Raw genomic sequence first — 27906 nt, forward strand, 5'->3', positions numbered from 1 at the left:
ATACTCCCCATTACCGGTTCCTAATGGTCCTTGGATTGATATATCAATGGATTTTGTTTTAGGTTTACCTAGGACTAGGAAAGGTTATGATAGCATCTTTGTTGTGGTTGATCGATTTAGTAAAATGGCTCATTTTATTCCTTGTCACAAAACTGATGATGCAAAACATATTGCAGACCTGTTCTTTAGGGAAGTTGTACGATTGCATGGCATTCCAAAAAGCATTGTTAGTGATCGTGATGTAAAATTTTTAAGCCACTTTTGGCGTGTTTTATGGGGTAAGTTAGGAACTAAGCTAATATATTCAACTACCTGTCATCCTCAAACGGATGGACAAACTGAAGTTGTTAACAGAACCATGACTGCTATGCTTAGGGCTATTATTGATAAGAATCTTAAGACTTGGGAGGTTTGTTTGCCCTTTATAGAATTTGCATATAATAGGGTTGTTCATAGCACTACTAAATGCACACCTTTTGAAATTGTTTATGGCTTTAATCCTTTAACCCCCCTTGACTTGTTGCCCATACCGTCAAAAGAGTTTGTGAATTTTGATGCAAATGCCAAGGTTGAGTTTGTTCATAAACTTCACAAGCAAGTGAAAGAACAAATTGAGAAACAAAATTCCAAGGTTGCTACCCGAATTAATAAAGGGCGTAAGTTTGTCATCTTCAAGCCAGGAGATTGGGTTTGGGTGCATTTCCGAAAAGAAAGATTTCCTACTCAAAGAAAATCTAAGCTTTTACCACGAGGAGATGGACCTTTTCAAGTTCTTGAGCGTATCAACGACAATGCTTATAAAATTGATTTACCAGGTAAGTACGGTGTTAGTACAACTTTTAATGTTGTTGATTTGAGTCCTTTTGATGTAGGTGATGGCTTTGATTCGAGGACGAATCTTTTTCAAGAGGGGGAGAATGATATAAACCACGACCAAGGAATTTTCATACCTGAAGGTCCAATTACAAGGACGAGAGCTAAGAAGCTACAACAAACCTTATACAGTTATATTCAAGCTATGGTGAGCTCATCAAAGAAAATTCTAGAAGACGCTGGAGACCTCCCTTATATGTTGTGCAAAGTTGAGCTTCAAGAAAGAGATGAATTAAATGCACTTTAAGTTTCATTTAATGAACTCCACTAAATTTATGAAGCTAGTCCAAGGATGAGTCAATAAGCACATTTTATTAATTGTATTATTTTATTATAGTTTAAATATTTGTTTGTCATATTTAAGCTAGTTTTAAATATAGGAGTTAAGGTTATATTGTAACCCACATAGGTTACTATATTCCACCATTAACTAGCCCATTTAATTTGGGAGTTATATATCCATAGGTTAAGGTTGTAAGGGCTATATAAAGCCTTCTTTTCTTTGATTAGACATCAGATTTTGGAATTAAGAATAAAATTTCTATTTTAGCTTTGTTGAGAGCTAAACTTTCTTTGCAAATTCTTGTGTTTAGAACTTGCATGTAGAGTCATTCAAGTGGTATTGATCAAACCTCTTGTGGAGTGATTCGAATCACGAGTTTAGAAACGAGTTTTCTTTACTCTTGATCTTGATCATCAAGGTAATCCGTTCCATACTTTCCCTTGGGTTGATTTTCCATATCATCAAGAGTGAAAGAAAGAAGGAAGAAAGCCATTTACCTTGTTTAATGTTCGTGTTTGAATAGTTCAAACCGAGTTCAATGCCCTAAAAAATAGGGACAAGTCATTGAGTTTACCGAGTTTACAGTGAATAAATAGGTTTAGGTCAGGTCATATCGGTTTCGGTTCCGGTTTGTTTCAAAGCTGCTAATTCATAGATTCTTTCAAACACAGTAAAAGCATAGGTGTAGGATTGAATTCATTGACTCGACTAGAAAGGAATATCTTCTTCCATTCTCGTCAGGTGAAGGAAGGTTCAGTCAAAGCAAAGGGTGTCGGTTTCGTCGTCGTCTTCTTTTCTTTACTCCTGTAAAGAGGTAATTTTTCTTCTCTTTCTTTCTCTTCGTTTACAGTTAATAGGTTTCGGAATAGAGTCAAAGGGGAAGGTTCCTATCATCCAGCTGCTTTACCTCGTTCAAGAAGAATAGTTAGTCCAGGTTCAAGCAAAGAGTCTTTGTTTACAGTTCAATCAATAAGAAGAAGAAGAAATAGGAAAGGGAGTTCCGTCTCATTCATCTTTCTTTCGTCTCCCTTCTGTCATTTTCGTCAGGTGAAGGTAGGTTCAGTCAAAGGTTTGAGGTTGAGTCTTTCAAAGCTGCTAATGAATTTCTTCTTGAACAACTGTAAGAATGAACTTGCTTGAGTCTTTCCCCTTATGATTTAGAAGGGAGGGAGAGGTTAAGGAGTTTACCTAGTTCAATCTGTCAAAGGGTGTCGGGTGTCGGTTTCGTCATCGTCGTCTTCTTTTCTTTTCTTTCCTGTAAAGGTTCTGAAAGTGAAGGAGTTTACCTAGTTCAATCAGTCAAAGGTTTGAGGTTGAGCCAATCAATTCTCTTTTCTTTACTCGACAGTAAAGGGAAGGAGTGAACAGACCTACAGAAAGAAGGAAAAGGTTTGAGCTTTCTTCTTTGACAGTGAAATCCGGGAGAGAGAGTCAATGAATTAGCAGCTTTACCCCGGTCAGGGAATAGAGGTGAAGGGGAAGGTGAATGAGCTGATCTTTCTTTCATTTGTTGAGTCTGAAGAATCAAAGAAAGCAAAGAGACCGAGTTGACAGTGAAATCTGGTCAGGTTATAAAGTCAAAGGTTACGGAGTGAAATCAGGTTCAGTAGTTCAAGGGTTTACCTCGTGTTTGAATAGTGAAACCCGAGTGAAAGAATAACAAACAATAACGGAACAAGGCAAGGAGTTCACTCTCATTAATCTTTCATTGAGTCTTTCCTTCCGGTTCAGGAGTGAAAGCAGCAAGAAGGTTCAGGAGTTTACAAGCAAGAGAGGAATAGGGACAATTGAGAGAGATAGTTTACGAGGTTCAGTCTCATTAAAGGTTGAGTCTTAGTTTACAGTGAAAGACTAAATTCAGGGAGATTCTCATCCAGCCTATTCCATCTGTCTCATTCATCGAGAGTCTTGACTTTCTCATTATCGAGTTCAATCAGGGACAGGAGAAAGAGCAGTTAAGTTAAAGAAGAAATAGGAAAAGGAGAATTCATAAGGAGGGAGAAAGAATCAAGCAGGGAGACTCGAACGAAGGAAGAGGATTTCATTCATTTACTCTCATGTAAAGAAATGAGCGAAGATGAAGACAGAGTTAAAGAGTTCAATCAGGAAAAGGGGAGTGAGTTTAGTTCATAAACAAGAATGAATCTTTCATCTTTGTTTACAGTTCGTTCAAGAATATCTCACAATCACTGACTGAAGGGAATAGGGGTTCCGGTTCCAGAGCTTGACATGATTCTCAGCTAGCCTATCTATTAAATTACCTCTAAAATGAAAGAAAAAATAGGGAGAGGAGTGAAAGAAGCAAGAGAGTCAATGAAATCCTCAGTTGCTTTACCTCCTTCAAGAAGAATAGTCCAGGTTCGTGAAGTAGTGATTTCGTTTACCGAGTTCAATGAAAGCAAAAATAGGTCATAGAGTCAAAGGTTTAAGGTTGAGTCTTGACTTCCGAATTACCTCTAACCCTAAATACCGGGAAAATAACCCAAAAAATAGGGAAAGACATCAAGAAAATCATTAATGGTCCTTACAGGAAAAAGAGTGAAAGAAGGAAAAGGTTCAGGGTTGAGGTTGAGTAAGTAGGGAGAGGGGCGAAGCTGCGAGACTGTAAAGGAGAGGGGACTGAAAGCTTACCTTATTATTATGAGAATTTGGAAAAGGGGAAAGGTGCTGCTTTGGAATGTGGTCTGGGTCTGGGTCTGTGACATCAAATAACCAGCAATCGAAGAATGAGCCAAAGAGCCTGAATCTAACTAGTTGATGGAGTCTAATTCAAAGAGTTTTCTTCGCATTTGGTCAGCGACAGCCCTCCACCTGCCTACGTAGGCACTGAAACTTTCATCACCTTTCTAACTTAGAGCCTCGAGATCAGATCTTTTTGGTTTGACATCTAAGTTGTAGGAGTACTGATCGATGAACGTTTGAGATAATTGCTCAAACGAGGCTAACTTAGAATGAGATAGTGACGTAAACCACCATTTCTGTGCAGGGCCCCTAATACTCTTCTGGGACAATTGGATGACAGTCCCTTCGTCTTTCTCTAAAGGGCAGACATCAGCACAATAGGCTTGTGGATGAGAGATGAGACAACCTTTTTCGTTGTCTTTTTCAAATTACTTTTCACCGGGTGCAGGATAGATAAAGGGAAAAATCCCTGAATTTGGTGGAAAACCCTCCAATGCCTTGCGTTTTCTTCCAAAAATCCTCAACTTTCATTTATCCGCATACTCGTTCATCCCTGCTGGGGGAATGAGATTTGCCCATAAGCTAGAGGGGTTAGGTGGTTGGAGGTGAGCTAAAGTGGAATGACGGAGATGGGATGGCCTGGAAAGCTGGGTAGGGTTTGGGGCGTGGTGTGGGCTACATTAGATATGGGTTGAAATGGCGAGAGCTGAGATAACGATAATGTTTGGGAAGAAACCCGATGGTGCCGAGAATCGAGGAATGACAAAGTACTCCTTTCGTTACGGGGCTCATGGAGTAGCGTATTTCGAAAGAGGGGCCAAAGAAAGATTCCAATTTCGGGACTTAGTTTTTGCATCATGATCCACCTAATATAGGTATTGGGAATGGCATATGGATTTTGAGAATGAATTGTTGGGAGGGGATGTGGATTTATGAAGGCGGATATGGGAGAACTAATGTTCGGAGGATTGTAGGAAAACGAAGGAGCTACTTGGGATTGGAGGAATGCCGAACGCATTGCAGACATGCCGATGGATATGGTTTCTACTTCTTTCTTAGATTAGTCTTCCCATTATCTTCTCTAACCTAGTCAAATCAAGTATAACTGATTCCGAGGTTGTCGTGCTGACCGTACTAGTGTTGGGGGTGAGAACCGGTGTCAGCTCCCCCTCCGACTCTTCTGACCGCTCTGAGACCGAGATCGGGTACGGATAGGGCTTTGAGTTACTTGTAGTCTCTTTCGCACCTGATTCTCAAATTCAGGTTCCGTGATGTCGAATTAGGATTGAAACCTAGTTTTAACTCAACGCAGACGTTGGCGCATCACTTTGACATAAGTTACATATTCACGCGAAGGTGTAGGCCAATTTCAGGCTCTTTTTCAATCTCAAATCATTTCTTCAGTGAACCCCCGGACAAAACATTGGCTAAATTGATTTCATTCGCAAGAGAGGGCTTTCGGACAATCGAGGTGTCAAAGATCCTCATTTTGACCGTTCGCTACTTTTCTTTCTTTCAATTGCTGGGGGTTGCCCTCCGTTGGTAAACCACCCAAACAATGCATTTCCAAATTACTCCCTTGTTGCCAAAATGAAAAAGAAAAGATGTTCTCGCTTATTAGAAGAATCGAGTACTCTTATTTAGAGCGTTCTGAAATCTAAGAAAAAGACAAGGAAGGCAAGCAGATATCTAAGAGCGAAACCACCTTCAAATTGAACAACCAACACACAGAAAAGAAAGATTGATTGAGACTAGTGTATGGTAGGCCAGAGGTACGCTTGCTTATAAAAAATGGAAATTGGTATGATAGCTTAGTTCTCTCTACTCTTTGCTGAAGCTTAGTTCTCTCTACTCTTTGCTGAAGCTATCGTGTCGTATGGATGGATGGGGTGCGGATAAGCCTATTTCTTCTCTTCTCTATTCTTTGGATCCTTTATGAAAGAAAAAAGTGGTGTCGTAAGTCAAAGTAGACGAATTGCTCGTGGTTTACTTAATTGGCCATAACGGTCGGCCGGCCTTCTTTCCAATATGAGTGAGTTTGATAAAAAGACTAAACAAAGGGCTTTCGAGCTGCTCTTTCAATTGCCGCCTAATCTCCCAGTTGCTTAGTTTAGTTGCTCTTCGGCTTTCGAGAACAGGGCGTACTAGTTCTTGAGAGAAAAGACTAAAGAACCTACTAAAAAGTCCTGGGGACTGATTCTGACTGAAACAAGGCCAACTGCAACTCGATTGGAGGAAAGGGCTGCGAGGTAACCCCAAAAATCCCAGCTAGTTTGGGTTCGCACTTTTCATTCAGAAATTCATTCGTTTGAGCAGGTAAGGGTTTCCTTCTTTTTGCTTTTCATTCCATCAAGGTCTTTTGAGAAAGAAGACAAGGTAGCTTGCTTACTTAGGGCTTGCGTGTCGGAAGAGGTCTTTCTTTGTTTGTTTGTTTTCCAAATTCTCTCTCTCATGAGCAGCCCGGTCACGTTTGTTGAGCTCCTTCGTCCATGTTAAAAGCAAAGGGTATACTAATCAAAGTCATTCAAATTGGTGGGATTGGCTTCCTCCTTGTACAAGGACGGGGCTTAATTAAGTAGAACCGTCGCTTGCTCGACGCATCCTTTCTTTCAACCTTATTAGCGTAGCGTGAGTAGGTAGGACCAGTGAATTTCCCCCCAGTTGTTGATGTAGTTGCAAGAAGTTAGCTTGCTTTGATTTTGATTGAGTTTCTAGAAAGAATATATAACGTACTGCATTACATAGTGAAGGAGAGAGAATCAATCTGAAGTTCAGTAGTATGCCCGGTTCACCAAGTTCTACCACAGCAGGGCCCAATCATACTCTCTCTCTGAGTTTGATTCTGGCTCAGAAAGAAGGAACGCTAGCTATATGCTATACACATGATAGTCGAACGTTGTTTAATAAAAACCTGCGCCCCAGATGCAGAAAGCTCTTTTTTATAGAGAGAGAGTCAAGGGGGCTGGGCGATTCTGTAACCGCAGGCAGCTCAGACCCGACAAGATGATGGCCGCGCACGAGACCACTTGTTGAGTCGGGGGATGCGAACCGGCCCGAAAAGACCTTCCGCGCTATCTTAAGGCGAAAAACTTCCATTTTGAGACCGCGACCCATCAGCACTTTCTCACTTCTTTAGTAAGATCAGTGTTCAATTCTCCAAGACTCTTTCTCTTTTTTTAGGGCTTGGGTACGAGAACATAATGTGAAGAAATCAGGGTCGAAGTTTAGACCGCTCACACTAGTTCGACCTATAGAAAAGATCATCAATCAGAGAGGAGACAACTCATTTATGATTCCAGCCGAGAAGATTAGTAAAAGGAGAAGGATCAAGAATGTCATATATTTTAGGAGCTAGATCAGTTACCTATAAACAAGTCAGAATTACCTCAACCAAAATTGATTGAATTGGACCTAAAAAAGCCATTCAGGTTCGTTATCGATTAGGTATCAGTGGGAACATCAAGATCAAAGAGTTAACTAAGTCTCAGATCGATCAAATTGAACAAATGATAGGTTCCGCCCCCTATTCACTCGGACAATGCTATGAACACGAAAGTGTGCAGTTCCGCCCCCTTCTCCCATGCTGAGTCACAGGCAGCGCCTCGAAAAGCACGGACGAGCCACATGCAGGGAAAATTGCACGTGTGGTTCTGGCCGGGGACCCTGGTATATTGTACTAATATGTGTAGGTCTCCGTAATTCGAGTGAGATTGTCATGGTGCAAAAGCAGATATGGTCTGGTATTCCCTTGTTCCCTGTATTGGTTATGTTCTTTATTTCTCGTCTAGTAGAAACTAATCGAGCTTTGTTTGATCTCCCAGAAGCGGAAGCTGAATCAGTTGCAGGCTATAATGTAGAATATGCCCGGGATGCGATCCTTAATAGTCCACTGTTGGCGGAAGCCAATGTTCTGGGGTCCCGGGGAGTCATTCTAACTGAAACAAGGGGTGGGTCTTTACCAACTTTCAAATATTCGCGATTTGAGGGAAGCCAAAAAAAACCTCACGAACCAAGGGATTGAGCAGCGCGAAAACCACGATCAGACTCTATCTAATAAGGGCGTATTAGAGTGGCGTTAGCGCCCCCTTCCCCTTACCCCTAAACAAAAAGGTTTTTCAGAAAGTTGTCTATGCCTTTTGAAAACCTGACTAATAATAATAATCAAGGGCAAAATGCGCTCAAACAACCAACCTATCTGACTAATAGGAAGAAAGAAAGAAAGGGCCCTATCTAAGCTCTCTCGTTGTAAAGCTATAGCTAAAAAGCTGGCCTTACCTTCTATGTTTGTTATTAGTAAAGCCTAAAGCCCTTGACTAATAGAAAGAGATTTTCTTGCTTGTTTAGTAAAATCACGCTTTTCATTTTGATAGGAGTAGATGCTTGCAGGGGCAGGGCACTCTTCATTCTTCATTCGAAACTAATGAATCTTGGGTCGGGGGGTTCTGCCTTGTTAGAAAAAAGAGAGTTGGGTAAAGCAAACTCCCTCCTTGGACGAGCACGGGACTTAGTCAAGTAGAACCGGGTTGCGCTGCTGGATGCTCCGATCGAAAATCAATCAGTGGGGCCATGCTGGTATGACTGAATATGCGTTAGAAAGGTCAATCCCTCCCCTACGACACCAAAAATAACCAGGCCGAACTTCTACCCGCCCGCTTCCATAGAAAAATATCGTGGCAACGTAGACCTAAGTGGTTATATTGGATCCTTGGGAACCATCACAAGTACGGCCGACCTATATTTGAACGAGAATGTCGTGTCGTCCAACAAAGCCTAGAAGAAGGTGACTCTGCGCAGACAGCTGACTCTTTTTCAATAGAAAGGAATAGCCAAACCAACCCAGCTGGCTAGTCAATCTCAAAGATCTTATTTGCCGGCAAACCAGAGACAGACGACCACGGTCCCGACCTTACCAGCACCGGAGGTTTACTAATCAATGAACCCACGAAACCTACTTTCTTTTTTGACAAAATCAACCAAGCCTAACCGGTCACGACATCTTGTTGATATTGATTGAGTTGGACTTTCGTTGACTGAATCCATCCATAAACCTAGACCCCGCCAACCTTCGTAACCAAAGCGTCACGACAACATCCAAAGGGCACTTTTCAATTTTGAAGTCGGTGAGCAAGGAGAAGCATGTAGGAATGAATGCCGACCACTACACAAATAAGCCACTTGTGGCTGAGAGAAAGCGAGCAGCACCTTGTCTTGTACTAGCTAGCCTTTTTCTGCTGGTTGTTCTGTTAGTTGTAGTGCGCCTTCCCTCCTTCTCTCACTTCGGAAAGATTTAGCAGCATTTCCATGATATCGTTATGATCAATTAATGGGACTTGGCCGGAAAGTGTTCTTGCCTCTATCATTAGCTCGAGTAGTCGCCGTTTCTGGTGTTTCAGTCACCTTTCAATGGCTCCCTTAATTATGTGCGAGGAATTTCCCTCGTCGAGTAATGGGAAGTGGACTAGTCCCCGAAAATGCCCAATCCTTTGTCATTGGGGCCCAAAATCTTCCTTGCTGAGACTTGACTTGTAGTCTTGCTACACTACACGACACGAGTGACGGGTGAAGTTGAAGCAGACACTGTCAGTATAAAGAATCTTTCTCGAGCTTAGGTACGGGCGACTCAGTCATATATGCTCGACTGAATATGCAGCCATGGAACTGCTAAATTCGAGACTCCAGTTCCGGTCAATCGTGCTTGTCAGCCTAAATCCTCCCTTTGGCGACCCAACTGAACAAATGCGGTGACGCGACTTGTGTAGCGAGGGGTTTTCCACAGTGGAACCTGTGTTCAGTCTATGAATAGTGGGACATTCTCAATTCAAAGTGGACTTTGGGGTCAAAGCCTAGACCAAAGAGGGAGACTCATCGGGTAGGAAATACCATCCTCAGCTAAACCAAGCCCCGGGTGGTAGCCTAATCGAAGAAGTTGAGCCACAAGCCCACCTTTTTCTAAACAACATGGTCTCGAGGAGGAACCCTCATTGCGAATTTCATGTGGGATATCCACCAAAGAAAGGATACCAAGAATGGTTGTGGATCAATACAGGATCGAGGAGAAGGGACTGAACGTCGAATGAAGCTTGGGTTGACGGGGGCGCTATCAAGGTAGAGACATCATATGTTCATGGGAAACTTGATAATGATATGATATGAGGATGCCACAACCAAGTTGGCGTGGATCCAAGGTCATTCTACCAACATTTTTTATTGTAGTATATCCGCTACATGGAATAGAGTTGACCGAACAAGGGGTCCCACTTAGAGATTCAGTCGAACTACTATACCTTGCGCGGTTCGAGGGGTCCCGTCATATGCACAAGCAGCTGTAGTGAGAAGCAAACCTTTCAGGGTCCAAATTCAACTGCCTGGCTGTACTCAATATGCAAATATGAAATCCTGCACTAGTTTCGATCGACGATCCTCTTTATTTGGTAGTGGTCGACTAAGGGCTCCACATGCAGGGGTCGAGTATGGGGATAGCGGTCAAAATCCTTCTGAATTCAGGTAATTTGTTGGGGAGAAAATAGACAGCCCACCATAGCTTGCAAACCCTCACTCAGGTGAAATGGAAATAGGAGCGCTCGCTTATGCTAGCCTTTGGCAGCCGAACTTGTGAAGTGGACAGAAGTTCCATAATCGAAATCAGGCAAGAAGATTTTCTTCAACAGGTTGGGTCTGTAGGAGATATAATATAAAAGGATGGCTTCGAAAAAGCAGGCTGAATCCCAACAGCTTTGTTGAGACGCTGCGAATGAGAATTTTGTCAGTGGTATTGACCTGGCTGTAGCACAAGGGAAGGGTATTGATGCAAAGATCATCAAGCCTAAATTAAATGGGCCTAGTCAAGTATGGGATAGCCGTTCTGCTAGGCTTCCCCGCCATGTTGATGGGCGCCCCCACCGCTGCTTGAGGTAGGGTAACATAAGTCTTTTCCTGTGAAGGGGTGAGCGGTTCTCGAGGAACGAAGCAGCTTGACTTATAGTTGTAGAGGGGAAGGAGCGAAGCAGCTTGACTTAAAGTTGTAGAGGGTTTTTTTTTTTCTGAAATGTTTGGAGTTAATATGGTTGAGGATTTTGTGCTACAAAAATGGGCATAACCATACGAGAAGGAATCGTCACTAGCGGTTGTTTAGGTGCCGTAGACTGCTTGTTCCATAACAGGGTGGCTGGCATAGGATGATCAGTCTTATTAAGGCTAGCTTGTTGTTGTTTTGGCATGCTTGAAGACGTTTGGCTCTCCATGGGAGCCTTGCCCCCTCCCCTCTCTGCACATGGTTCACGAACCCACTTTCGGACTATGTGAAGAAAGAGGTTCGATGGAGCAGCGATGGATGTTGGGGGTTGTCTCGAATTCCCATCGACGTTTTTTCCTCCTCAACGAGGTATTGAAAAAGAATGTGATAAGAAAAGGACTACTACAAGGGGAGTAAGATTCGGATTACCTTGTTGATCGAATATCTCAAGGCAAGAACATTGTTTGAGATTCGAATCACTCCACAAGCAAGATCGATCATGTCTAGCTTGAATGATTCTTGTTGATCAAATATCTCAAGGCAAGAACACTTCCATGAGATTCGAATCACTCCACAAGCAAGATTGATTATGTCGAGCTTGAATGATTCTACATGCAACCTAAACTACATAGAATTGCAAAGAAACTTAGCCATTGGCTAAAGAAGAGCACAAATGCTTCTTTTTACTATATTTTTCCAAGTCCCTTACACATACAACATACATGGCTTTATATAGCCTCAAAATGAAACTACTAAAGTCATTCCAAGAGTTGTAACATTGATACTTAATGACCATAATTAACCATTATGTAATTGTAACCTATAGTAAATAAAGTCTTAAAATACATAAATAAAATACAATAACTCTAAATTGTAACCCACCCAAAATTTATAACAATCAAACTTCATTATTCTTCAATGTGGCATGAATTGAAACATCTTTTGATAATTTTGACAACCTTTTGTTCACATCTTCATTGAAGTATATTGTATGATTGATGTCTTTTGGTTCATATCAGAATGTCTAATAGCTCGCATATGTTAGTGCTATATCCGGATGTCATTTTTGAGATTTGTTGGGTCATATAGCCTAGACGCTTAGGTTCTGGAGGCGGGTGGGCAGGCCCATCATCTTTAATGAACTTTACTTGTCAAAGAGAAAAGAACAACCCGGTCCGCAAAAGAAGTAGTCAATTGTCGACGCCTACGCAGGTCATTGCTTTGACCTTTAATTTGACTGTTGAGAGCACTCTAGACTGTCGAAGCGATGGAAGCTACCTGGTGTGGCTGGCTTATTTTGATGTTGTTGGGATGAAGGAGAGAGATTAGATTTGCCTAATTGGAGTGGAAGGAGTCTTGTCGTGGAGATGGTTTACTCTGAACTTGAGATTGCTGGTAGGTTTGTTGGGAGTCTCACTTTCTTTGCTGAGAAGCAAGTTGTTGTTGCTGGGTTGTCACAGCTTGGACATTGTTCCGTCCTACGTCCCCTTTTGTTGCCTTGAAGTTGCTAGGGAACAGGGAGGATGAGAACATAGAAGACTGATATCAATTTGTAATCAATCTTTTTCGGTATAGCTAGCTCTGCTCCTGGGATGGATGCAAGGAAAATGGATAGCGATCAATAGATACAAAGGGGAGGGTATAAAATAGAAGTAGATGGATGATTGCATAAGCAGTTGAGGTGACAGGGGAGAAAGTCGTAGCCACAATCTGGAACATGCATGAAGCAACCTATTTTGTCTCGTGAGCTAATTCAGTCAGAAACCAAACCATATGGTTTAGGGATGAACAAAGAACTATATACGCTCTCTCTCTCTCGTTCGACAGTAGGAATAGGTGGGAGTGAGACCCAAAACAGGGAAGGAATTGATGGAAAAGCGGTGTAGCGTTGACCCGCTGCTTGCTTGCATAATGAGTGAGCCGGGAAAGGGGAAGAGCTAGCTGACAATTCAACATTTTTTTGAATAAACCGAAATTGCCTTTACCTTCGGAATTGTGCGTGACTCTATATTACGGAAAGGGTGGAAGAGAGATAGATGGGGCAACTACCTTCCGGGTTCTACTGAAATATTAATTCCGCCTGGGGAAGGCTTGCATCAGGCTTCGCAGCCAACCGCCCCGATTCCATCTTCCACCCTGATATATGGAAAAGATACCCTGGGGGGCAAACTCTCCATGTGGGGACATCCCTGGGCCGGAAGCGCTTTTCTTTCTTTTTCGTCACACTAGCTGGATCAGATTTCGTATATCAGAAAAATGAACGATCCGTCAAGTTCAGGAATGATCTCTAATAATGAGTCTGCACCAATATCAATCCATTTTCTTCTATTTATTCCAAGGCAAGGGTTGGTTCAACAATAGTCAAAATCAAGGAACTATTCGTACGTTGTTGTTGAATAGGAAGGAAAGGAATAAAGAACGCCAATCTTTTCTCTGTCAGCATCTAATTGTTTTCAAATGGATCCATTCATGGAAATTCTGAGAATGTGAGAAATAGAAAAAGATAGATCACGTCTGTAGGCTTAGGAATTCGTTAGGACCTTTATTAGGGGCTCTTCCTCAAATTGCGTTTGTTCATTTCCATGCAGTAACATCGTTTTCAATACATTTAATTTGAATTGGCATTTTCTCATCCATATCACCATAGTTATTGTGATGAGAGACCCACAAGAATTAGTCTTGGACAGTTTCTTTGTTGAAATGGATGTATAGCCAAAGAAAGACCATACCTAAAATAGAGTCAAATTCTAATTGTTCAAGTGGATGTAGTAGTAAGGTAAGAAGCTAAGCCTGATTTGGACACTTCCGAAGCATTTACTAATATTCTAATAGTTGGTTGGCCCTCGCCATTATGGAAAAATCCTTTATTTACGAAGTAGAGAATTGACGAAAAATCACGATCTGGTGACGCAGGGTCTTCCGTCTTCCAAAAGTGTAACAAGTGTTAGAGTTCGATTGATTCAATATTGATGAGCCTAGAAGAGTTGAGGGTTGGAACGAGCGTATAAGAAGAATGATTGGAATTCCTTTCTAAATTCTTGTACGTACCTCAAATAACATCAAAAGTGTTGGTTTCAGAAGAATGTCTAATGTTGTTCACCTAGAGAACTAATTGTTGCGAGCGTAACGAACGGGGTGCTTTGTTTGGAAGAAGCGATCTGTTACCGAGCCAGATTATTGGGAATACCGATAGCATCTATAAATACTCTATCATATCCGAAGCAAGAAAGAAAGAGCTTGAGTTTTAGCAAAAGCAGCTCTCCTGGTTGAAAGGTTTGAAAGATAACGTTGTTCTAGGAGGGATGATGATGATACCCGTTGGTACCGGATTCAAAGGAGCACCGTTCGAGGCAATATAACAACCTAAAAGAAATAGCATTTCGTCAGATATAGGCATATTATAATTACTGGGCAATATAATTCAATCAATAGCCATAATAATAGTCTAACTAGCTTTTTCAAAAAGACTTGCTATTCAAGTCCTCTTTTTCCACGATTCCCTTCTGCGGTGAAAAAATCATACCTCCAAGACAGTCCACAGGTCCTCCACCGGGCACTATGCAGATTAGAGTTCCACTAAGCTCGAGCTCGGCAAAAAGTTCTAAAAACCTTCCATAAAATCTTTGTCCTGTCCTAAATAGGCACGAAGACGAAATGAGAATTGGGGAAAACTCACCCGAAATGCTCGATTAGAAAGAAATTCTATAAGATGGGTGTGATGATGGGAGCTACAAGTGCAGGTATTCCTGTCAAATTTGTGCCTTTGTTGTAGATACCTGAAGAAAGGAAGAAGTCGCACAATCTTGTAATCGTTCATTTCACTTTGTTTTGCTAATAGACGAGATTGAGAAATCCTAATCATAGACGTAGGAGAAAAAGAAAAAAGGCAAAGGCTGCTCACCTGACCCCATCCAACCAACGACTTTAGCGTCAAAATCTCCTATATTCTAATTCTTTCGGTACGCAAAAGAACAAGGAAGAAAAACATAATGGAGTTTCTCATTCAAGATTTGATATGGAAAATCAACCCAAGGGAAAGTATGGAACAGATTACCTTGATGATCACGATCAAGAGTAAAGAAAACTCGTTTCTAAACTCGTGATTCGAATCACTCCACAAGAGGTTTGATCAATACCACTTGAATGACTCTACATGCAAGTTCTAAACACAAGAATTTGCAAAGAAAGTTTAGCTCTCAACAAAGCTAAAATAGAAATTCTATTCTTAATTCCAAAATCTGATGTCTAATCAAAGAAAAGAAGGCTTTATATAGCCCTTACAACCTTAACCTATGTGATATATAACTCCCAAATTAAATGGGCTAGTAAATGAAAAATACCCATAACCTCCATATTAAAATGGCTAGTTAATGGTGAAATATAATAACCTATGTGGGTTACAATATAACCTTAACTCCTATATTTAAAACTAGCTTAAATATGACAAACAAATATTTAAACTATAATTAAATAATGCAATTAATAAAATGTGCTTATTGACTCATCCTTGGACTAGTTTCATAAATTCAGCGGAGTTCATTAAATGCAACTTAAAGTGCATTTAATTCATCTCTTTCTTGAAGCTCAACTTTGCACAACATATAAGGGAGGTCTCCAGCGTCTTCTAGAATTTCCTTTGATGAGCTCACCATAGCTTGAATATAACTGTATAAGATTTGTTGTAGCTTCTTAGCTCTCGTCCTTGTAATTGGACTTTCAAGTATGGAAATTCCTTGGTCGTGGTTCATATCATTCTCCCCCTCTTGAAAAAGATTCGTCCTCGAATCAAAGCCATCACCTACATCAAAAAGACTCAAATCAACAACATTAAAAGTTGTACTAACACCGTACTTACCTGGTAAATCAATTTTATAAGCATTGTCGTTGATACGCTCAAGAACTTGAAAAGGTCCATCTCCTCGTGGTAAAAGCTTAGATTTTCTTTAAGTAGGAAATCTTTCTTTTCGGAAATGCACCCAAACCCAATCTCCTGGCTTGAAGATGACAAACTTATGCCCTTTATTAATTCGGGTGGCAACCTTAGAATTTTGTTTCTCAATTTGTTCTTTTACTTGCTTGTGCAGTTTATGAACAAACTCAACCTTGGCATTTGCATCAAAATTCACAAACTCCTTTGACGGTATGGGTAACAAGTCAAGGGGGGTTAAAGGATTAAAGCCATAAACAATTTCAAAAGGTGTGCATTTAGTAGTGCTATGAACAACCCTATTATATGCAAATTCTATAAAGGGCAAACAATCCTCCCAAGTCTTAAGATTCTTATCAATAATAGCCCTAAGCATAGCAGTCATGGTTATGTTAACAACTTCAGTTTGTCCATCCGTTTGAGGATGACAAGTAGTTGAATATATTAGCTTAGTTCCTAACTTACCCCATAAAACACGCCAAAAGTGGCTTAAAAATTTTACATCACGATCACTAACGATGCTTTTAGGAATGCCATGCAATCGTACAACTTCCCTAAAGAACAGGTCTGCAATATGTTTTGCATCATCAGTTTTGTGACAAGGAATAAAATGAGTCATTTTACTAAATCAATCAACCACAACAAAGATGCTATTATAACCTTTCCTAGTCCTAGGTAAACCTAAAACAAAATCCATTGATATATCAATCCAAGGACTATTAGGAACCGGTAATGGGGAGTATAAACCATGTGGTTGAAGCCTAGACTTATCTTGTTTACATGATATGCAACGAGCTCAAACTTTATGAACATCATGTCTCATTTTAGGCCAAAAAAAAAAATGTTCAGAGAGCATATCATAAGTTTTAGAAACTCCATGGTGTGCCATTAAACCACCTCCATGAGCTTCCCTCACAAGTAGCTCACGGATGAAACAAGATGGTATGCAAAGTTTGCCTTTTCGGAACAAAAATTCATCTAACAACAAGTAATTATCCACAATGAGTCTTTTTTCACAAGATTCAACAAAAGGAGCAAAGAACATGTCATGTTGATACAAATCCTTTATGTGTTCAAAACCTAACAACCTAGCATTCAAAGTATTGAGGAGGACATACCTTCGTGATAATGCATCTGCAACAATGTTCTCCTTACCTTGTTTATATTTTATGACATAAGAGAATGTTTCAATAAATTCTAACCACTTAGCATGTCGTCTGTTGAGTTTATTTTGTACTCTCAAATGCTTTAAACTTTCATGATCCGTATGAATAATGAACTCCTTAGGCCAAAGATAATGTTGCCAGGTTTGCAATGCACGAACCAAAGCATAAAGCTCTTTGTCATAAGTTGGATACCTCAAATATGCACCAGTTAACTTCTCACTAAAGAACATTAAAGGTCTTTGATTTTGCATTAATACAGCACCTATCCCTACTCCACTAGCATCACATTCAATTTCAAAAGTAGACTCAAAATTAGGTAATGCAAGCAAGGGAGCAGAACTCAATTTTTCTTTCAAAGTATTAAAAGCAAGTTCTTGATCTTTTTCGCATATAAAGGATACATTTTTCTTAACAAGTTCATTCAAGGGTGAAGCAATTGTACTAAAATTCTTAATAAACCTATGGTAGAAACTTGCAAGACCATGAAAACTTCTTACCTCACTTACATTTTTAGGTGTAGGCCAGTCTTTTATAGCCTTCACTTTCTCCTCGTCAACCTCAACACCATTAGATGAAACTACAAACCCAAGAAAGTTAACTTTTTCCATGCAAAAGCTACATTTCTTTAAATTTACGTACAAACATTCGTTTCTTAAAGTAGTCAAAACATTGCGTACATGGGTAATATGATCATCTAAAGATTTAGAGTAAACAAGGATGTCATCAAAATAAACAACCACAAACTTACCTAAGTATTCTCGTAAGACATGGTTCATTAGTCTCATGAATGTACTAGGTGCATTAGTTAATCCAAAAGGCATAACCAACCATTCATAAAGACCATACTTGGTTTTAAAAGCTGTTTTCCACTCATCCCCAATATGCATGCGAATTTGATGATAACTCAATTTTAAATCAATCTTAGTAAAAAGACTACATTCATGCAATTCATCAAGCATGTCATCTAATCTGGGAATTGGATGCCTATACTTTATAGTAATCTTGTTTATAGTCCTACAATCAACACACATAACCTATACTTTATAGTAATCTTGTTTATAGCCCTACAATCAACACACATACGCCAAAAACCATCTTTCTTAGGTACAAGAATAACTGGAACAGAACAAGGACTCAAACTTTCACGTACATACTCTTTAGCAAGGAGTTCACTTACTTGCCTTTGTATCTCTTCAGCCTCCTTTGGATTAGTCCTATAAGCTGGTCGGTTTGGAATGGGAGCGCCAGGAATGAAGTCAATCTTGTGTTCAATCCCTCTAAGTGGTGGCAAACTACTAGGCTTCTCTTCGGAAAATAAATCTTCAAACTCTTGCAAAAGTACAACAAAATCACTAGGCAAAGAAGGGTTAAGCATGGAAAAGTAACAAGATCCCTTGTACATAAGTACAAGAATAGTCTGGTTAGATATCAAAACATTCCTAGCCTCACTTGATCTAACATACAAGCTTACTGATTTGGCTTTTCTCTCTTTTTTTTCTCTAGGCTGAGTGTTACTCTCTTGCTTTTCCCTCAAGCTCTTTTTTACACTTGATTCTTTTTCAATCTCTGCTTTTGCATCAGCCTCTTGCCTTTTCTTTTCAAGTTTGCAATGATCAATAAATACATCTTTTGGAGACAATGGAATAAGAGTAGTTTTTCTACCGTTGTGAGTAAAAGAGTATCGATTTGCATACCCATCATACATTACCCGACGATCAAATTGTCAAGGCCTCCCCAGTAGTAAATCTCCAATATGCATGGATACAACATCACATAAAACATCATCAACATAGTTTCCAATAGTAAAAGAAACAAGAGTTTGTTGAGTTACCCGTACTTCCCCACAATCATTCAACCATTGAAGCTTGTAGGGTCTTGGATGTGGTTGTGTCTTTAAATTAAGTCTTTTGACCAGAATGGAACTCACAACATTGGTGCAACTACCGCTATCAATTACAACACTACAAGGTACAGATTGAACAAGACACCGAGTTTGAAACAAGTTCTCCCTTTGGTCTAGGCCGTCCTCCTTAATGTGGGTGTTTAGAGCTCGTCGAGTAACCAAAGATATATGTGTAGGGTCCTCTTCACTAATGATATGAACAAAAAGACATCAATCATACAATATACTTCAATGAAGATGTGAAGAAAAGGTTGTCAAAGTTATCAAAAGATGTTTCAATTCATGCCACATTGAAGAAGAATGAAGTTTGATTGTTATAAACTTTGGGTGGGTTACAATTTAGAGTTATTGTATTTCATTTATGTATTTTAAGACTTTATTTACTACAGGTTACAATTACATAATGGTTAATTATGGCCATTAGGTATGAATGTTACAACTCTTGGAATGACTTTAGTAGTTTCATTTTGAGGCTATATAAAGCCATGTATGTTATAAGTGTAAGAGACTTGAAAATAGATAGTAAAAAGAAGCATTTGTGCTCTTCTTTAGCCAATGGCTAAGTTTCTTTGCAATTCTATGTAGTTTAGGTTGCATGTAGAATCATTCAAGCTCGACATGATCAATCTTGCTTGTGGAGTGATTCGAATCTCATGGAAGTGTTCTTGCCTTGAGATATTTGATCAACAAGAATCATTCAAGCTAGACATGATCGATCTTGCTTGTAGAGTGATTCGAATCTCAAACAATGTTCTTGCCTTGAGATATTCGATCAACAAGGTAATCCGAATCTTACTCCCCTTGTAGTGGTTCCTTTTCTTATCAACTAAACTCCTCACTCTCATCAGTTTCCTCATTTATGTCATCATGTGCCTCGTCATCCGTAACAATTTCTCCCTTCTTGATGGTCATAATTGTTGCATTTGGGCAATCTCTACTATAGTGTCCTACCCCTTGACATCTCCAACACTTTAAATCTCTATTTCGAACATTAGACTTTTCTACTTTTTCTTTCCCTGTTCTAGAACTCTCCCCTTTCTCAAATTTAGCTTGAGGCTTCTCATTAATCTCTTGATTTCTATGCTTATAATCAATTTTCTTACTATCCCTTTTCCATGTAGAAGTAGAATTGGGAAAAGTTTTAGAAGAATACCGTTGAGACCTTCGTTGGATTTGCCTCTCGATCTTAATTGCAATGTGCAACAACTCCTCAATTAGAATAAGGCTGTAAATCTGTCTTGTCCGCAATCTCTGTGTTTAACCCATTAAGAAACCGTGCCATGAGAGCCTCCATGTCCTCATCGAGTTCAAGTCGATCCATCAATGTATCCATCTCCTTGTAATAATCCTCCACAGATTTGCGTCCTTGTTTCAATGCTTGAAGCTTTTGCGCCATGTCCCGGTGAAAATATTGTGGAACAAAACGCTTCCTCATGGACTCTTTGAACTCGACCCATGAATCAATTGGTGCTTCAAGATTTCTTCCCTACTTAGACATCAATTTATCCCACCAAATTTGAGCATATTGTTTGAATTGAGCAATGCATAACAGTACCTTATTTTTATCACTAAAATTATGACAGTTGAACACTGACTCCACCGTTTTCTCCCATTGAAGGTACTCCTCTGGATCGATTTTGCCATAAAACTTGGAAAGTTTTAATTTCATGCTCCCCACGTTACGATCAATTCTATCATCATAAGGAACTCGTTGTTGTAAATTATGATACCTTCTTCCATGGTCTCTCCCTCAAATGTTTGGGGATTATGTGGCAAGCATGCATGCTTGAGTTAACCAAATTTTGACACCTCAAAATTCCACTAACATGGATTTTTCCATTAAATGAAGTCAACATTTTGACTTTCTTCATTTTGATTCAACCATCAATTTTAATTATTAATTTCAAATTAAAGTAATATTAAATGATTAATTAAACTATTTAATATTAATTCAAATGCCAATCCCAATTAATTTCGACACATATTTGATTAAGATATTTAAATCTTATTTAAATATCTCAGATTCTTTCTTTTTGTTTAATTCGTAAATAAAACAAAAATGCGGTTAAATATATCATATATATGTAGCGCATTCTTCCTAATTTGAATTCGAACACTTCGAACTCACTCGTCACACTGTTCTATGGTTTAGTTCGATATGAGCTAGAAGAGAAACCTAATGGACCTATAGATCATGCACTCCCCTCACTATAGATATATTTTTGTCCATTTGATATAACCATGATTAGTAAGTCGATCCTTCACAGGTTGTTCGTAACTAGAGCTGGGTCAATTTACTGTTTTACCCCTGAAGTTACTTTTTGTTTCTTATGTCTCATTAATCCTCTAAGAAACAATTGGTTTGTGGTCCAACCAATAAACCGAATCCCTCTCAGACCAATGAGAGGGTGGGGCCCCTTGTTCAAGACCTGAAGTCAGTACTTAAGGGAACTACCTCTCTTTTATCCCTAATCTCAAGCAAGTGTTCTTGCCTTGAGATAGTTGATCAATAAGAATCATTCAAGCTAGACATGATCGATCTTGCTTGTGGAGTGATTCGAATCTCAAACAATGTTCTTGCCTTGAGATATTCGATCAACAAGGTAACCCAAATCTTACTCCCGTTGTAGTGGTTCCTTATCTTATCAATACTCGTGAGAGAGTGTTGTGAGGTCCATCGTATTTCCATAACTTATTTTTTGCAGCAAAGTTTCACAAATAGATTCGAGGACGAATCCTCTTGAAGAAGTGGAGAATGATATGAACCAAAAAACATCAATCATACAATATACTTCAATGACGATGTGAAGAAAAGGTTGTAAAAATTATCAAAAGATGTTTCAATGCATGCCACATTGAAGAAGAGTGAAGTTTGATTATAAATTTTGGGTGGGTTACAATTTAGAGTTTTTAGGATTTTTTATTTACTTTAGGTTACAATTACATAATGGTTAATTATGATCATTAAGTATGAATGTTACAACTCTTGGAATGCCTAGTAGTTTCATTTTGAGGCTATATAAAGTCATGTATGTTGTATTTGTAAGAGACTTGGAAAATGTAGTAAAAGAAGCATTTGTGCTCTTCTTTAGCCAATGACTAAGTTTCTTTGCAATTCTATGTAGTTTAGGTTGCATGTAGAATCATTCAAGCTCGACGTGATCAATCTTGCTTGTGGAGTGATTCGAATCTCAATCAAGTGTTCTTGTCTTGAGATATTTGATCAACAAGAATCATTCAAGCTAGACATGATCTATCTTCCTTGTGGAGTGATTCGAATCTCAAACAATGTTCTTGTCTTGGGATATTCGATCAACAAGGTAATCCAAATCTTACTCCCCTTGTAGTGGTTCCTTATCTTATCAAGATGTCCCCGCTTGATTGTTCTAAGGAGGTCTGTCTGTCCACCCGCTTGGTCTGTTGTTACATCCGTTTGGCCTATTGGGGCTTCCATTTCGATGACCTTGCGGTTTATATGTTTTGCCCCAGTGTTTGGGGCCTATGTTGTTCTTCTTTGGTAAACCGCTTCGTTCCCAAAGTCTAGAAGTCTCTTGGCACTGGCAATTGCGGTAGCTAGGTCTTGGATATTTTTCTCGTGTATTTTTTTTTTTTTGGCCCACGGTTGTAACCCGTTTATAAAGAAGAATACCTTGTCCTTCTTTAATGTGCCCCTTGTTGGGTTTTATGCCATAAATCTCATAGTTTGTGAACAAAACATATTCTATTTTCAATAAAGTTATTATCGATGTTTATTCAGTAAAGATTGCTATTGAATAAAGTGAATTTTACGATTATTAATCTAAATCGAATAAACTAAGAACACTCTGACTATAGTATGATTACTTGAACTATATGTAGAGACATAAGAGTGGATCAATTTCAAGTATATAGTCAAAATGATCTATAGTACAGGGATATGGCTGAGTACCTTATCCTAGGGACATTATGGATGTGGCCCACTTTTGTATATGACATAAACAATGTGATCACTAAATTGTACATGCGAAGACATGTGAGTGGGGGCGTCCTATGTAATGAGTATTGCATAAGATCGGACCATGAAGAAAATTACTCTCACTTTATAATGTCATTTACTATTGAGACTTATTTTCTTTTCATTCGATGACCTAGGTAACTCGATCTTAATCTTGAGCTAACCATGAACTTCTTTTCATTCGATGACCTAGTTTTTCCTCATCGATTCTGAACCTCAGTCTTATACTCTCTGAACTTTTCAAGAGCTTCGAACTTGTGATGCATTAGGTAAATATAGCCATACCTTGAAGAATCATCGATAAAACTGATGAAATATTCATACCGTTCCTTTTCTTGTTTTAATTTTTATCTGATTTTTATCTTTTATTTTATTTTCTTTTTAATTTTATTTGTTTTCGATTTCATCTTTTTAGTCACGATTCGATTTTTTGAAGCCTCGAAAATTGAGTCATGACAATAACATAATTATAAATATTCAAAATTGATATTCTTATAAATATTCAAAATCGATTTTTATGAAATGTAAAGTTAAATAATAATTGGTTATTTGAATGATTAAAATATGTTTTAAAATAATTTTGAACTTGAAATGATTTTAACAATTTTGAAGTTACCCTTGTGTTCTAAAACGTGGTTTGATATGAGTTTTTGTTTAAAAATTAAAATTATAGCATTCATTATTATTTATCACAATTTTAAAACTTTTCTCAACCTTGCTAACTTTGACTATTAACGTACTCATTATGTTATTTTATTTTAGGTTTTTTTATTTTATTTTATGTTATTTTAAAGTATTTTCCTTTCTAGAATTAAAGTTATAATTAATAATAACAATCCTTAATTAATTAATAAATTACCATATATAAGATAAATTTAAAAGTTTATATGGTTTTATTTAATTCATTTATTCCAAGATAATTATTAAAATAGAATTATAAATATTCAGATATTACATTATTTAGATCTAATTTTAATTTCTAGTTAATCAAAATAAATAAATGTACGTGATTATAAATGGTTAATTAATCATCCAGAAATACATTAAATTTATTTAATTAGTTAAATTAAATAAAAGATTTTATTTTTAATAATCGAAATACTGCTTTTTTAAAAAAAAATAAAAAAAAAATTACTTAATTTTAAAGTTTACATAGTTTTATTTAATTCAAAGATAGATTATTAAAATAGAATAAGAAATATACTCATATTTAAATATTTTTGTTTACCTTATTTAGATTAAAACTAAATTTAATAAAGGGTTGGAAAAATGAAATAACTAAATAAATAGAAATAACTAAATAAATACTTAAATAACATTCTATTTTTATATTAAAAAAAAAACAGTGAGCTTTACCAAAAATATGGCCATCCTTTCCTAGTTCTACTTAATAATTTCAATTTCCACGTCATTATCTCTCTCACGCGTATAAATAAAACAAAGAAATTTAAAATCCATGCAATCCCATGACGCCTACTATATTTCTCCTTCTCACACTACTTTCCATCGCCGAGTCCACCGCCGGCAAAGGTGGTGGTCTCAAGCTGGAACTCATCCGCCGCCGTCTCTCACCCGGCAACGTTTCGCCGATGACAGCCAAATCACAAATTTTGCCAGAAACCAGCGAATTTATAGTGAAAATCGTCGTCGGAACGCCACCGACAGAGGTGCATGCAATCCTCGACACTGGCAGTGATTTATTTTGGGCTCAGTTTCGTCCATGTGCGAAATGTTACCAGCAAACGAATCCGATTTACGACCCTTCAAAATCGTCAACCTTTCGAACCCTTTCTTGCAAGTCGCCGCAGTGCCATTTGAGGGGGTCTGGTGCGGCGTGCTCCGGCACCGACACGTGTAAGTACAACTATGGGTATGGAAGCGGATCTACGCAGGGAGAATTGGCGAGTGAAAAAATGGCTGTAACTTCGAGGTCTGGAGCAACGACGCCGTTTCCTGGGGTGGTGTTTGGTTGCGGACATAATAATAGTGGAACGTTTAATGCCAATGAAATGGGATTGATCGGATTTGGAAGAGGAGCGATTTCCTTCGTTTCTCAGGTATATATATATTATCAATTTCAATTATTATTAATATTTTTAAAAACATTATTAGCATCTTATTTAAATAACTATAAAGTTCAAAACCTTATAGTTAATGTAACTTCATATTCACAGATAGGTCCATCGGTCGGCGGTAGAAAGTTCTCCCTTTGTCTGATGCCATACAACACCGACCCGAGAATCTCAAGTAGCCTCTCTATTGGGTCGGGTTCTGAAGTTAAAGGACCCGGAGTCATCACAGCCCAACTCGTTCGAACATCCGACCAGACATCTTACTCTCTCACCCTCACGGGAATCTCCGTCAGAAAAACCCTCGTTCCGTACAGTACGTCGAGACCTCCGGCCAAGGGGAATGCGGTTCTCGATACCGGCACGCCGCCGACTCTCCTCCCCAAAGAATTGTACGGACGATTGGCTGCTGAAGTTCGGCGGCATATCCCGTCAAAGCCCATTGACGATGATACTCTTTGCTACAAAGATAATTTGGGGGATTTGGTGATGACTTTGCACTTCGACGGCGGCGTGGATCTGCGATTGAGTACGGTTCAGACTTTCAATAAGATGCCGGATGGGTCCTTTTGCTTCACCGCGATGGGCGTTGACGACAAGGACGCACTCATCGGGAACAGTATGATGGCAAATTTTTTGGTTGGGTATGATATTGACAATATGACCGTGTCGTTTAAGCCCACTGATTGCACCACAGCTGGTTGATTTTTTGGGCCTGAAAACAATACGTTATTTTATAACTATTATTACTTTTCTCGTAACACTTTTGAGGTGACGTTAAGTTTGTTTTATTCATAAAATTTGGAAAGCATTTATTAATATATGCACAACTATATTCTACTTTAGTCAATATTCTTTGATTTCTTTTTAGTAATTTTCCGTAACAAATTTTAAGGTAAAATTAGACATTAATTATTAATTATTTTTATTTAAGTGGTGAAATAATATAATTAAATTTACTATAATTCAAGAGACCTTTTACGATTTCCAAAATTTAGGCACAATGATGGAATCGATGTCGAAGATCTGAGAAAGGAGATTAGGGTTTTAAGGTTGGAGGAGAAGAATCTGATAAAAAATCGACACCGAAGATTTGAGAATCCTCAACCTAAGCCTTAAGTAGTCCAAGGCAAGGTGCTTTCACGAATCGCACCTCCCTATTTCGTAAAAAACGTCTAAGAACTTAAGATTAGTCCGCGAATGTCTAGATCGAAATGTTTATTGAAATTTTGGTGTGCTAGTGACGTTTTTGAGTGATTCTTGTACTTTTACCCTCAGGAGTGTGATTTTCGTAAGTTTAGGAGTGAAAGTGGTCGAGATTTCCGTTCGAATCGATGTTTTAAGAAAACACTATTTTCGGTAAGAACTCGTATTTTTCTACAAATTCGAACTCGAATAATAAGACGTGTGATTACCAAAAAAATATAAGAAGCATATATGGGAGAAATAGAATATGAGATCTACAATATTCGTGAAGCGATTCGGATTATGAATTGGAAGATTTAAAAATCGAAAGAAAATGGATTGAGAACGCTAAAAACTCACGTTTCTCGAAATTTGGAAAAAACGCAGGAGGAAGAGAAGAACGCCGCCAAGCGTCGGCTGGCGTACGGAGGAGCGCAACAGAATCGGTGTTGGACACATGGCGCATTTCGGCTGGTGAGGCATGCCCCGTTCACAATTGCACTTTTGATGGCAGCGAACTTGCGATTGTGCGTTACTCACTTTCCAACGCCAAGCAACGTATACTCGAGCCTCTAGTAATAAGGCAACCTGATATGAACCAAAAGACATCAATCATACAATATACTTCAAATGAAGATGTGAAGAAAAGGTTGTCAAAATTATCAAAAGATGTTTCAATTCATGCCACATTGAAGAAGAATGAAGTTTGATTGTTATAAATTTTGGGTGGGTTACAATTTAGAGTTATTGTATTTCATTTATGTATTTTAAGACTTTATTTAATATAGGTTACAATTACATAATGGTTAATTATGGCCATTAAGTATGAATGTTACAACTCTTGGAATGACTTTAGTAGTTTCATTTTGAGGCTATATAAAGCCATGTATGTTGTATGTGTAAGGGATTTGAAAAATATAGTAAAAAGAAAAATTTGTGCTCTTCTTTAGCCAATGGCTAAGTTTCTTTGCAATTCTATGTAGTTTAGGTTGCATGTAGAATCATTCAAGCTCGACATGATCAATCTTGCTCGTGGAGTGATTCAAATCTCATGGAAGTGTTCTTGCCTTGAGATATTTGATCAACAAGAATCATTCAAGCTAGACATGTTCGATCTTGCTTATGGAGTGATTCGAATCTCAAACAATGTTCTTGCCTTGAGATATTCGATCAACAAGGTAATCCGAATCTTACTCCCCTTGTAGTGGTTCCTTTTCTTATCATTTGGTATCAGAGCTTAAGGCACAAGATCGGATATATGTTTCCTTTGCATTTCTTTTCAATTTGTTTTTATCTTTTTAGTTTTTAAGCGACCCAAAATAAAAAAAAAAAATCAAATATGGGCTTTACTAGAAAATTTGAGAGGTGAGGATGAGAGATTCATTTGTGTAAATGAGTACAAACAGAGTGGCCTTAAATTCCTTGAGTGTATACACGTGAGAGAGTGTTGTGAGGTCCTTTGTATTTCCATAACTTATTTTTTACAGCAAAGTTTCACAAATAGATTCGAGGACGAATCCTCTTGAAGAAGTGGAGAATGATATGAACCAAAAGACATCAATCATACAATATACTTCAAATGAAGATGTGAAGAAAAGGTTGTCAAAATTATCAATGAAGTTTTATTGTTATAAATTTTGGGTGGGTTACAATTTAGAGTTATTGTATTTCATTTATGTATTTTAAGACTTTATTTACTATAGGTTACAATTACATAATGGTTAATTATGGCCATTAAGTATGAATGTTAGAACTCTTGGAATGACTTTAGTAGTTTCATTTTGAGGCTATATAAAGCCATGTATGTTGTAT

The 27906-nt window shown here is 38.4% G+C and overlaps 1 protein-coding gene and 1 long non-coding RNA gene across 2 annotated transcripts; both read left to right on the plus strand.

The window, feature by feature from the left end:
* Positions 1–473: 473 nt before the first annotated feature.
* Positions 474–9947, plus strand: LOC111482589. The gene is made up of 3 exons (XR_002718239.1): positions 474–484; positions 4425–4428; positions 9885–9947. It is a non-coding gene; the product is annotated as an uncharacterized LOC111482589 (long non-coding RNA).
* A 14359-nt stretch (positions 9948–24306) lies between these two features.
* On the plus strand, positions 24307–25614 carry LOC111482577 (aspartic proteinase CDR1-like). Its single transcript, XM_023128413.1, has 2 exons — positions 24307–24897; positions 25015–25614. Exons 1-2 carry the CDS (start codon positions 24307–24309, stop codon positions 25612–25614), a joined length of 1191 nt encoding a protein of 396 aa, XP_022984181.1.
* The last annotated feature ends 2292 nt before the right edge of the window (positions 25615–27906 follow it).

This window comes from Cucurbita maxima, unplaced genomic scaffold (genome assembly GCF_002738345.1).
Source record: "Cucurbita maxima cultivar Rimu unplaced genomic scaffold, Cmax_1.0 Cma_Scf00001, whole genome shotgun sequence".
Taxonomy (NCBI): domain Eukaryota; kingdom Viridiplantae; phylum Streptophyta; class Magnoliopsida; order Cucurbitales; family Cucurbitaceae; genus Cucurbita; species Cucurbita maxima.

Excerpts from the sequence above, each read along its gene's own strand:
- LOC111482577 (XM_023128413.1), top strand. The coding sequence starts at position 24,307 with ATGACGCCTACTATATTTCTCCTTCTCACACTACTTTCCATCGCCGAG. Across the intron at positions 24,898-25,014 it reads CGATTTCCTTCGTTTCTCAG|ATAGGTCCATCGGTCGGCGG; the intron begins GTATATATATAT and ends TCATATTCACAG.